Raw genomic sequence first — 13497 nt, 5'->3', positions numbered from 1 at the left:
GTCTGGTATTGTTCCCATTTATTTTGTCCCATTTAAAATCTGTTTCCAATTTCGTTCCTGTCGAGTTTGTCCTGTTAAATTTCAATATCCTGTTTTTATATCAATCCTGTCTGTCCCTTCCTGTCCGGTATCGACCCCATCTATCCGATATCTGCTCGGGCAATTGGTGTCGATCTCGTCGGCCTCTGGCTTCCTGTCATTCCACGCCAGACTGCTGCCTAACATGCATGACTCCCCATTTTCCGTAAAATAAAAGGCTTGTGTGAGAAACGTCATTCATTTGGGTCAAGACAAGTCAAATCAACTCATTTTTATTTGTGTAGCCTTGATCTTGTTCCGGTTATGACAGATTTAGCTAATTTACAGCACAAGTTTTCCTATTTAATATGTTTTTAATTTTCCTGATAAAATAAATGAGCATAAATATCTAACAAGGTAGGTATTTACCTCATTTTGGTATTTTTTTTACTTCAAAAAGAAACAAACATACCGTTTTATAGATGTATCTAAATCAATAGTAGCATATAGTCATCTTAGTTGTCATACCAGCAAAATAATCTGCTAGTGTAAAAATACATATCCGTTTCCACAATCAATATTTAAACAGTTGCATTGATTGCAAATGGAATTACGGTTTTAGTTTAATACCTTATTTTACCAACCAACTACAATACATAGTTCATAGTTCAATAATTCATTCTTGAATGATAAATTATTTTTAAAAACAAATCTTGCTCCACTTGCAGATACTATTTTGGTATTATTCTCGTAAAAGTAGAAAATAATATTACATAACAAAGGATGCAAGCGAAACCAGAATTTCTTGGAACGATTAGGTTAATCATTTTACTACTCTTTTTGTTGAGTCTAATTCTCTGGATTGTCGTTTATCTTTTCAAAATGTACAAGGATTCAATTCTTGACATCCTAGTGGACAAAGTTTAGTAGTACAACGCTTCTCCCTGCCATAACTAATTACAAAGGCTGTGACAAATATTTTGAATTTCTCATTAGAAAACAAACATCAATTACCAAGAAATGGATAAAAAAAATTGTGAAAACAACGTTTCCTATCTGCTGCTTCCTTCCGGCAGCCTTTCAGTTGGCATCATGCAGGGATGTCCCACAGCAAGAGGAAGCTTCTGCAGTCGCTGATGGGCCCCTACGGGCCCTTGAGTGTCTCCTACAATGGCAAGACCTGCATTCTGTTCAAGGCCAAACGGCTTGCCATCCGCTACAGGAATCACACATTCATCGATCTGACCGAAAAGGTGTTCAACGCCAACTCGCCTGTGGACACCAAAGGCTCAGTTTGCACCAAGGAGAAGGCCACGTGAGTTCTAACCGCCCGACATACTTCCAGCTACTCCACTTCCTTGTGTGTATTTTTGTCTGCAAATTGCATTATCCTTCATTGACTATTGAGGTGCTACACTACCGAATTGACATTCTATTCTTGGTCTTGGACAGGCTTTCATTGAAGTTTGGTGATGTGGAAGACTTGAGAGGTTTAGTGATCAGGTACGTTTTATAATAATACTAGATCTGTTCTGTGATGAGGATCGTAAGGCGGGGGGATAGAAATCTATGGTAATTTGCTAATGTGTTCCAAACATCTGGTGGGGCAAATAAAAACATTTGTGAGAACTACTTAGTGAGGACTACTTATATGCAATGTATGTGCATAAATAAATAACAATATAAATAAGCGTACATGTAAAGGAAAATGCAATTTTTTTTTACCTTTGGTTTAACGTGTTTTGAGCTGGTACAGCGGAGTTAGTGGGCGGATGCACAGGGTCGAATTCAAATGAAAACTGACTTTCAAAACTCCACTTTAGAATTCCAACGATCTTTATTGTCATTGATAACAACGTAGTGAAGAGATTACACATAGAACGGCATGGCAAGCACCTAATAAAGACTGTAAGGACAAAAACAGAATTACAAAATGCCCTAGGTTTTGATTGTCTCCTTAAAAAGTTGAACGAAGTTTATTTTCCCCATTTGATGTGTTAACAAGGCCTAACTGAAGTCAAAAAGCCCTTTTGCTTCATTTTCAACGTTGCCTATATGCTTTTCTCTTACTTTTATCAGAGCTGTTTGGGACAAGGAATGGGGGAGCGAGGATAGAGTGACTTTATGTTTGTCGCAGCAGTTTTTGTTAGTTCGACATGATGAAAGAAAACACTCGTCGAATTACTGTCCAAATGCAAACTTAACCCCCCAAAAAATAAGAGTATATTCATGCGTGTCCAATGACTTTATTTACTTGCACACGCAACATAATGAGCATGACACAGGCTGCAATGATGACACAAGAGAGGATGGCTTCAGCAAGTAAGGTTACAAATTTAATACAGCACCTTTAATAATTTTCCCAATAGTTGATTGGTTACAGCCATATTCCTTAGCGAGGGTAAAGATGCGCGTGGCTTTTTTTGTATTTCTTGACAATCACAAGCTTCGTTTCCGTGGTTATGTTTTGCTTCTCCTTTTAGCATTACTGCAATCCTTGGGACCCATTGCTAAACAAAATTAAGTTTGTTACACGAGATTCTAAACAAATGAAAGAGAGAAACGGAATATTGTGGGGGGGTTCAAACAATAGCATGTCAGCATATCATGATGCCATGATGCAAACTAATGGCAGACCAGCATCTTACAGTATATGACATTGACCAATAGCAGACAGAATCTAAGACACATAACTCGCGTTTGAATTTTGTACGTTTTTGGGCATGCTAAATGATTTGATGTCCTATGGTGGGGAAAATGACGTAATGAGGGTCCGAAAAACATTGTTTTCCAAATTATAACGTGAAGGTAGAGACGCTGTATCAACTGTCTACTGCATATCGAAATAACATAACACAAGTTCATCAGGATTCAAAACAAAACCCCTATTTCCTTTCTCCGGGTTCAGTCATATTTCTGTATCTTCTACCCCAGGCTTCAGATGTCAAACACATTCTACGAGGCGGCGGGTCAAAACTGGTTCACCCTCGACAGCGTTCACATCCACTACAACTGGACTCAGGAGGCCACGTTCAACGCTAGTGAGGTTTACGCTCCCGCCACTTCGTCCTACCACTGCCAGCACGTCAGCAGTTTGCACAAATACGACACGCTGCTGGTTCCCAGCTCGCACACCGATACGTCCGCAAACTGGCACATCACCTTCACCGATTTCCAGGTATGATCCCACAAGAGGGTGCATGTGTTTGGATCTTTGTCATTAGAAGGATAGTTGATGAAATTCTCTGTTGACCATGTTTTCCAAACTGTATGTCTTTTTTTTCATAGTTCGGCTGGGGGGTGTTACTTATAATCAAATCAAATTTATTTGTAGATCACATTTCAGGCAAAAAATTGCCACTCAAAGTGTTTTCTAAAGCATTCAGCGTACAATAAGACATTAAAATGTCTTCCTTTATCCCAACCCAACAACCCAGAACCCTAAAACACAGAAATGGTTAAAATACAATAAAAACAAAATCAATAATAAGAGAAATAAAATATGATTTACGGCAAGGCACAGGCTATACTCTGGTGGGACTTATCTGTGAAATTATTTTCACATTATTACTGGGTGTATAATTTTACATGTTATTTTCACACTAAAAGGCGTCATGCTCGTTTTTTTTTCTATTTTCTTATTTCTGTTTGTCAGTGGAGCATAAAAATGGTAAAAGTCAGAAAAGGTCTGGTTCTAGTAAAGTCCAAAAGGAAACCCAAATCCCCAAAAAGACAAAAAAAGAAAAATTGACCTGAACGCGTCAAAGAAATGCAATGCAAGCAAATGATATGCTATCTGTCGCCATCTCCTAACTTAAAGTCATGATTGCGGCCCTACATTTTCAAATCCTGCACCCTTCCTTGAATATATTTGAAAATAATTGCAAATATATTAACATTTATTTTTATTTTTGTTTAAAATTACATTAACATTATACCACTTGGATAAACATTTCTCCAAAGAGTAGTGTTAATCACTCAATCGGTCAATACTTTGTTTGTCACTGCTAATTACAGTATAATGACAACATATTGTCATGATCATCATAACACAGACATGTAGCTATTGCAGGAAGTGCATATGATTATAGGTGTAATTATACGATATTAGCTCACGTCTCAATATTATACGAGCACTCCTATACTATAGCAGTGTGGCTGATCATGGCTGAGCTCTCCGGTGCCTTGTGCACATTATGAAGAGTTAGAGAGGAGACATGAATAAGTTGGGTCAAGGACCCACTCATGGTGATGTAGAAACAGTGTAGTAATGAAAGTTTTATTTGGACAAGGTTCGGTACACGGGAAGTCGGGTTGCAACACAAGAGGCAGGCAAAGGGTTGGTGGTCCAGTAAACTCAATTAGCTAAGGCAACAGTCCAAGAATTTGTCAGGCGGAGCACGTGATCCAAAAGGGCAGGCAAGGGTTTGGTACACTGGATTAACAACAATTTCGAGACAAGAGTGCTCATGACATGACATAGAAAGAAACGAACTAGCACAGAGCCAAGGGAACAGAACGTTTAAATAGTGTTGAGGGAGAGTCATAGGTGGGAAATCAGGACAAGTGATTGCAGCTGTGAGGAGAAAAATTGAACGAGGAAGTGAGTAACCAAATTATGTAAGGTTGTGAAATAAAGAGGAGAGAAATGGATAGAGGGGGAACCTAAAGTTTCACAGGGGTGCAGGAATGTTACAGGTTATGCTGCTACTTCTATTGAAAATTGAAATATAATCTAATTAGGAATATAAATGCTTTGAATCTTTCTAACAAGTACTGTCCGCTGAATAAACATTATAGCATGACGTCAAGTGGGTATTTCTTTTTATCCCGTCATTAACCGTGACGTCATATTTGGCTGTTATCAGCTCAATAACTATCGTGCCACCCTAATATTTGTGTATAATACTCGTATTGTCTCATGCCGCCTACAATGCTTATTTTTATCCATCTCACTTTTACTGCCCATGTGTGCCTGCCATTTCCTTTAGTGTGCCTTCAGTCCTTTTGCAGCATATGTTTGGCAGACTGCCGTCTTGTCTGTGTTCGGCCATCTGCTGAGTCGTCTCGACCTGTGCCTGCTGCAGCTAGCGCCAGCCACTTGTCCTCTTTTTATCCATCCTAATCTCGTCTTTCCGACCTCAGATCCAGGCATTCAACGTGAATTCTGACAAGTTTGCTTCAGCCAGCGATTGCGCGACCTTCTTGACGCCGGCTATCCTGATGGGCTTGGTGACGTCGTTGATCCTGCTTCTCGTCCTGGCCTACGCCCTGCACATGGTGGTCCACCTCAAGCACATCGACCGCTATGAGGAACACAAGGCCACCGTCTACTTCCCACGGAGCCCAGAGGCCGAACTGCCTGACAAGAACAGTCTGTGAGGAAAAGGGACAGGGGCAGAGAGAGGGGGGAAATGTATTTGACAAAAACACAAGAACCTTGTATATCAATTGTAAGTAAACGCGGAATACTCTCTCCTCATCTTGGCTTCTATTGTCTGGATGCTCCAGACTCTCTTGTGGGCTTAGAGTTCGCGATCCCAAACATTGAAAGGTCAAGGACAGCCCCCTCATGTGCCCCCCCCTGAGGGGGACAAGTGGCCTTTACCCCAGCCAGCCACGCTGTCACAGATTCAGCTCACGTCAGACACCTTCAATTCATTGTAAGTAGTTCATGGGCAAAGCTTCCACCATTGCAAATCGTCTTTCTAGCTTTCAATAATAAGCTTCAAACAGTCCAGTTTTTTCCACTGGACTCGTCGTGTTAGCTGCATGCAATAAGAGCTGGTCGATCCGAACTAGTGCTGTGTTCCCTGATAATCGGAAAGTATTGCATGGCGCGCAGTTACAAATAAGCAAGCGTGGTACTTTGCTTAAAGGAGCTGGAAAAACTTACAAACCCGAGAAAACTCTTCGGGCATCTGGCTGGGGTGAACGGCCTCAACAGAGCCTTTCATGTCTCTAACCCTGACCCAAACAAGACTGCTGCTTGGGATTTAACTGTGAAATGGCCTTTTGAGGACCGCTCAGATGAAGGCGGGGAAAGTTCTCCAAACGAGCACAACAATCGGTTAGTAGAACTAACCAAAAGACTTTGAAAACAATACAAGGGACAACGTTGTGTGGGGAATTGGCTCTCACAGAGTCAAGATTTTTGGACATGGATCGTCTGGTGTGGACACCGGGCGTGAATGCCAAAGTGAAGCTTCAAAAGTGAGACATTGCGAAAAAGAGCAAATCCTTTCAGCTATGTACAAAACAAAATAACATGTAAAGATGTGTCATTCTGCTGAGGTCAGTTTGATTTCTTTTATCTTTTTTTTTAAATATCAATTATGAAAAACTGCTAGGACAACGATGCTCACCCCCCCCCCCCCCCACACACACACACACAAAAAGAAAGAAAAAAGGTTAAACACGTTTTGCAAACAGGGTACCTGGATCTCTTTAACACTCTAAAAACACTTGGGTCAAAAATGGGACCAACCCCATACTTGGATCATTTCAACCCAATTTTTGGGACACCTATGCAGGGCCTGCAGTATCCCCATAAGTACAGCTAAGTAGTCTGCAGATCATTTTCGAAAAAAGCTCAGTGGTGAACTGGAATGATTTTTGGGGGGAAAATTTGATTTGGAAATCGCATGAGAATTTGTTGACATGATCAGTGATTTAAAACATACTGTATGGTTTATTCTTCCAAATGATCATCTATATAATTCATATCTGCAGGGCTGAATCTTATTTCAGGATGGATAAAGACATTTTCAGATTTAGTATTTTTTTATAATAGCATTTAAGGCCACCGTTCAAGTGTTTCATAGGCAATGTTATCGCTTACAAAGAAACCAAACGTCAAAGCTGCTGTTACTGCAAGTGTCCAGATGATGGCATCAATAGCACTAATGCCACATAAATAATCAAAGAACATTCAACGACTCCCTTCTCGTAGTTTTCATACAAAATGTGTATTTCACAATTTGCTACAAGCATGTGAAGTAAACTCCGTAAGCTTTGTTGTATTTGGTATCAATGTACTGTATATGTAATTCACTCGGTGGCCTTATATTAGGCGGACGTATTTGTGGTTGAATGAGCCTATTTTAACCCTATGTTTAATAATTACTACCTGGTACATACTAATAGAATATTAACAACAAATACAATACTAATGGATATCAAAAAAGAATCTCTCATCTTAAAAAAGGTTGGTGACCTCTGTTCTAAATATTGCCCCGTATAAAATTAACCCATTGTGGGTGTATTAACGGAAATGTTCTTGTATTATTTTGCAGAATTATCTTGTACAAAAAAACGTAAAACACTACACACTTTTCTTGGGAATTATTTCTGTTTGTTGGTCCATTTTTGACCCAAACTCTGTTTTTAGAGTGCAACAACTTCGAAACCCAGAACGAAAAGTTCCAAGATCTGCAACAAAGACGAGGATTTTCTCCCACATGTTTGTCTCGTCATTATAAAATAAATCTGTAGACTTCAAGTCCACTCAAACTGTAAATCCCAACTGCTGCCAAAAAGAGACAAGACAACGTAATGCTGTCCAAGTGATTCCAGAAACCACATAAGCAGAGGTTACAGCATCACTCAGCCATTACCACTAATTAAAAGAAAAAGCCCGCATGACAATAAGTAGATAACTAAACATTCGATATGGCAGTTCTGTCAATCTGTAGCGGTGTCAAATGTGTTCTTTGGTCATAAGTGTACTTTACAAACTCTGAAATGAGAGCGGGTAGTTTGTCCGAGGACCAACTGAAGAAATAATAAATGGTATTTAAAGGGGAACGTGTGTTGTGTCGATGTGTCGATTAAGTAAACGTGGAGAGTGTAATTAGGGACATTTAGTGGTTAACCGAGGTAATAACCGGTTCCAGGCGCCGTTGGATTATCATTGGACATCTCTATTTTGGTCATGGTCAGGGGTTAGTAAATTATGGCCCGCGGTCCACATGCAGCCCATCAGTCATTTACATCTGGCCCGAAATGTAATGGGCCAGATGGTCGAAATGTAATGACAATACATTAAAAATATTTAATTTAGTACTACTAATAATTTATTTTGTCCCCAAAACAAAAACACTACTACAGAAATACTACAAAACTAAATATCACATTATTACTTAAAAATAGGAACAGAATATATTAGTTTTCTTTCAATCTGAAAATAAAAAAAATACTAAAGAAATACAACAAAATACTACTATGGAAATATTACAAAAATAATACTATAGAAATTAGGGCTCCACGATTAACCGGAATCGAATCGATATCACGATGTGACATAGTGAGATAGTGTAACCGCAAACCACTGCGTTTAATACAGGATTCATTCAAGTTTGTTATTTGATTGACGGAGAGTTTGGCCAATAAGATTTTTCACATTTCGTGGTTTCAACGCGCTGACAAATCAGAAGCAGGTTTTTAAAGGTGAGTTATAGCTTGCAAGACGTGTGTGCATGGCTTTGATAGGCTGGTGTAAGCTCCCAGTCAGTCATGCAGCGCGTGCACAGATGGCCACCCAAACAAATGCCATAGCTCGTACCTTTAGTGGCTCGTTCCAATGAAAATAAAGTAATTAATTAAATTGGACTCCAAGGAAAGTCAGAAAAGCGCAAGGAAAAGCTGATCACCAGCGGGTGCTCCCTGGGTTTTTATTACGTCGCAAGAGACGGCTAATAGCCTTTTCATCGTTCTCTTACACTGAAAGGAAAAGCCCTCCAATTTTGTTGTCCTTTTGTATAATGACAATAAAGACCATTTATTTAACTGCAATTCTGTTTTTATTAGTACATTTATCGTTGATATTTTGTTACAGTCATATACTCTCAGTCTCTAAGTAAGTCATATCAGGTTGTTTGCATGTCACAATATTAATGTTCTCCCTGAGAAAAAAAACTAGCATAGAAAATGCACTTTTCTTTTAAAATCGAAAATTACATCGAAGTTTTCTCCAAAATCGTGCAGCCCTAATAGAAATACTCCCACAAAAATACTACAAAGGACCACTATTTTAGTAGCATAATGTAAAAATACTACAAGTCAAGTCATTTTTATTTGTATAGCCCTTAATCACAAAGAGTGACTGAAATAAACCTCACGTTGTTTATTTGCTGTTAATCGTGTCAATAAAATTGTTCAAACAAAAATAAACTACAAAAATAGTCCTATATAAATATTTCAGTATATGTTTTTGACTCTAGCTACCTCCCACCAGGTGGATATGGCTCCCCTGGTGCGCTAACCCCCCAACTGTAGGACATCGTATATATATATATACCGGAGCCATATCCCCCATTGGCATTTTTGACACTTTCTGGGAGATTGATAGAGAAGGGGAAATTCCCAGCCCCCTTCCTCAACCCAACTAATGTATTGGGAGTCATTAGGAGACCAAACCCCCCAATTCCAACCCCTAATGCTGAGTGCCAAGCAGAGAGGTTATGAGTACCAATATTGTAAGTCTTAGGTATGACTCGGCCGAGGATTGAACCAGCAACCTCCCAGTCTCGGGGCGGGCGCCCTACCCTTCAGGCCACCGATCTGGTTTACACCAAAATACTATATAAAAAAATATTACAACAGAACTACTATAGAAATACTATTATAGAAATATGACCACACAAATACTACAAAAAACTACTCAGAGATAACTACAAAAATACTGCTAGAGTAATACTATGATACAAAAAGATTACAAAAGAAATACCGTATTTTCCGCACTATAAGGCGCACCTAAAAGCCTTTATTTTTTTCAAAAACTGACCATGCGCCTTATCATACAGTGCGCCTTATATATGGATCAATATTAAGTCGCAAGGTCTCGCAACAAAGGCAAGCAGCAGCCGACTAGATTTTTCCTCGTAGGCGATGTGGTCCGCGGTGTATGCTGGGATACATATGCCGGCGTTTCATCTCCCAGCCAATGTGTCAATCATCATTTGAATCGATCACTATTGGCTAAAGTTATTCGGAGGTAAAGGGGGCGGATCCTTTTTATCATTTACAGGCTCGCATAGGGGCAGCACGGCGGCGCAGTGGTTAGCGCATGTGCGGCACAGTTCATGTCTTGGGAACCTCCTGCGTGGGTTCAAATCCAGCTCCAGACTTCCTGTGCGGAGTTTGTTTGTTCTCCCCGTGCTTGCGTAGGTTTCCTCGCACATTCCAAAAACATACATTTAAGGTGAATTGGCCGCTCCAAATTGTCCCTAGGTGTGAATGAGCGAGTGAGTTGTCTGTCCCCGTGTGCCCTGCGATTGGCCGGCAACCAGTTCAGGGTGTCCCCTGCCCACTGCCCGATGATTGCTGGGATGGGCTCCAGCACCCCCGCGACCCTACTAAGGAAAAGCGGTGTAGCTAATGAGATGAGGCTCGCATAGGCTAAAGGGGCAAAACAAAGCCTGCAATTGGCCGAAAAAGATGAATGTGAATAGCAAGTTTGGTTGTCTATGGCATAGAGGAAACATGTTTTACCATTCTGTATTTGTAAATATTTTACTGGATTATAGTGGATTTACTACACTCACGGATATAAGAGGACTATGGTTGTACATTATTATTGAACGCAACGACTTCGGTGAGCTACTCCGGCTTTATATTTTCCCAGTATCTGGTTTCAGAGTGATCTAGATGTTTCTGTAATGGGTCTTTTTTTAAATTAAACTAAATTCCAAGTGTTTATTGTCATATGCACAGTCAAGTTGCGAGCGAAAAAGAAAATAGAAACTAACTAATGGTTGGCATTTCTTGAATCCCAAGACTTTAACCTTCCGAATGATATTTGAAACAATGCATTTGAGTGACATCGTATGGACATCGCATCCGCACGTGTCTACGACACGTATTTGCTTCTTTGCAAGCTTTCGGAATGTTAAGGGGGTAATAAGTTGGACTGAACTATCTGACTGTTTTGTCGACGTTCCCATTGTAGCACCTTATAATCCGGTGCGTCTTATGTATGTCAAATATAGGACCAAAAACTATTTTTTCAGGGTGCGCCCTATAACCCGGTGCGCCCTATGGTGCGGAAAATACGGTACTATCAAAATACCTGTACAGAAATATTACAAAAATAAAACAACAGTAAGACAACAAAAATACTATAGACATACAACAAAACTTCCATCATGGAAATACTACAAACATATTACTAAGAAAATACTACAAAAATACAACTACAGAAATACTACAAAAGCATGGCAAAAATAAAACAGTAATACTATAATAATACTACAGAAATATTACGGAAATCCAACTGCAGGAATAATATATAAACATACTAAAAAATATAACAACTGTAATACTAGTCAAGTCAATTCATGTTTATTTGTATAGCCCTTAATCACGGAAAGTCTCAAAGGGTAAAACTCAAATAATGTGCCTAAAACAGTGATCTGATATATTACCTTTAATTTTAAGCGTTTCAAAACAAATTTGATGAGACATCAAAAATACTTTTTTTCATTTTTTTTCGTACAGTATGTCCTTCAGGATTTTAAGCCTCCGTGTTCCAATTTTAGGCGTTCAAATTACATTTTGAATAACTTACAAATGGGAACCCTGTGATAGCACGCTACATCCACTAGATAGCAGTATTTGATCGCCTACAAATCTTATGCTCATGCCAGGCTTTAGGTCAGCGGTCTCCAACCTTTTCTTTAGACGTCAAGCTCCTTCTTGCACCTTATTAATGCAAATGGAACCCAGCTTGATATTCATTTCTAAAATACTCAACCAAGGCTGTACTACTAACTATGTGGTTACAATGTTGTTACCAGGGTAATTATTGGAAGAAGAAACAAGAAAATGGAAAAAAAAGACTAAGAAATAGAGAGAAAGGAAAAGATAGATAGCGAGAGACAGAAGAAAAGCGAAAGACCGAGAGTGAAAGAAAGAGACAGGGAGTAAGAACAAGAGAGAGAAAAATAATTAAAGAGATGGAATGAGAGAGAGAGAGAGAGAGAGAGAGAGAGAGAAAGAGAGAAAGAAAGAGAATGAACGAGAGACAGGGTAAGCGAGAGAGAAAGAAAAAAGGACAAAAAAATACAGAGTAAGAGTAGGAAAAAAGAAAGACACAAAAGTAGGAAGAAGAATTAATTTGATTCCAACCACATCCATCCATCAATCCATCCATTTTTGGGCCACTTATCCTTAGTAGGGCCGCGGGGGTGCTGGAGCCCATCCCAGCTATCATCAGGCAGTGGGTAGGGGACACCCTGAAATGGTTGCCAACCAGTTGCAGGGCAGAGAGGACAATTTGAACTGGCCAATTAGCCTGACATGCATGTTTTTGGAAACCCAGACAGACACAGGGAGGAAATGAAAACTCCACACGAGGAGGCTACGGTAGCTGGATTTAAACCCTGGTCCTCCCCACCGTGGGGCTGCTTTTACCCTATAACTGCAAAAATTAGAACAGGTCTGCTCGCACCAGTTGTCCTCAGATGGCACCTGGGTGCCGGCAGGCAAACGGTTGAAGATCCCTGCTTTTGTTGGACATCATGCCTTATCAACATTTTTCTGGCCAAGGCACTTTTTTTCATTCAAAAAATATTGAGGAACAAAATTTGTCAAGAATATTTAAAAATGTATTCCTGGTAGCAGTTTCACTTTTTTAAAAAAAATAGAGCCTAAATGATTATGTTGCCTACATTGACTAAGTATACAAAGTTTTTTAATGATCATTTGTGGTCACTGTGGCTAAAAAGAGGTCATTCATTTTGATTAAAGCTTTAGCTGTAATTTGATTTTACTATATTCATAACCTAATCTAAGTTTTACTACATTACTTAATCTTTTTTTCTAGAAAAATAACCAAAAATAATACTTAAATTTAGCAAATACATCTGTCAGTGGAACAAAATATCTTTATATTTTTATTTTTTTAGGTAAAATAAAAATGACGTCTTTTGGAGAAAGCTTAAATTATTTGGATTCGTGCTGACCGCTGCCAACATTTTTAACATAGAAAACACACCAGTCTTTACTCAGTGGGTGCAGTGAAGTGCTACAGGAGGGAATTTTTGTTTGTCTCTTTAGCCCTTCTCTTAGGGCCGTACGACTAATTAAAATCAAATTGATATTGCCATGTGACGTAGTGCGATGGTGTAACCGCGAAACACTGCAGTTTTTTAAATAATTTTTTTTAAATTTTATTTTTAGTTCCAGTTGGTTATTTGAGTGAAGTGTTTGTCCAACAACAATTCTCACATTTCAGGGTACAACAACGCCGGGCAATCAGAAGCATGTTTTAATGGCACCAGCCAATAAAGGCAAGACAAAGTTTGCAAGACGTGTGTGCACGACTTTGATAGGCTGGTGTAAGCGCTCAGTCAAACAGCCGCACGCTCAACTGACTGCCAAAACAAAAAAGACAGCTCGTAACTTTAGCGGCTCGTTACATTGAAAATGAATTGATAACTAAATTAGACTCCGTGGGAAGTCAGAAAAGCACATAGAAAA

At 39.3% G+C, this 13497-nt stretch overlaps 1 protein-coding gene across 1 annotated transcript in view; it reads left to right on the top strand.

The window, feature by feature from the left end:
* atp6ap1lb (ATPase H+ transporting accessory protein 1 like b) overlaps positions 1-7824 on the top strand; it is a 35020-nt gene extending 27196 nt beyond the window's left edge. The window contains exons 4-7 of the mRNA XM_088332914.1: positions 1095-1333; positions 1471-1521; positions 2953-3196; positions 5164-7824. Coding sequence (XP_088189040.1) covers positions 1095-1333; positions 1471-1521; positions 2953-3196; positions 5164-5400 — 771 coding nt within the window. The 3' untranslated portion in view covers positions 5401-7824. The remainder of the gene's footprint in view (positions 1-1094; positions 1334-1470; positions 1522-2952; positions 3197-5163) is intronic.
* The last annotated feature ends 5673 nt before the right edge of the window (positions 7825-13497 follow it).

The sequence above is a fragment of the Urocampus carinirostris genome, chromosome 3 (genome assembly GCF_059441175.1).
Source record: "Urocampus carinirostris isolate Australia breed hairy pipefish chromosome 3, RoL_Ucar_1.0, whole genome shotgun sequence".
NCBI classification, from domain to species: Eukaryota; Metazoa; Chordata; class Actinopteri; order Syngnathiformes; family Syngnathidae; genus Urocampus; species Urocampus carinirostris.
Note: the sequence above shows the minus strand (reverse complement) of the source record. Positions and strands in the feature narration are given on the sequence as shown.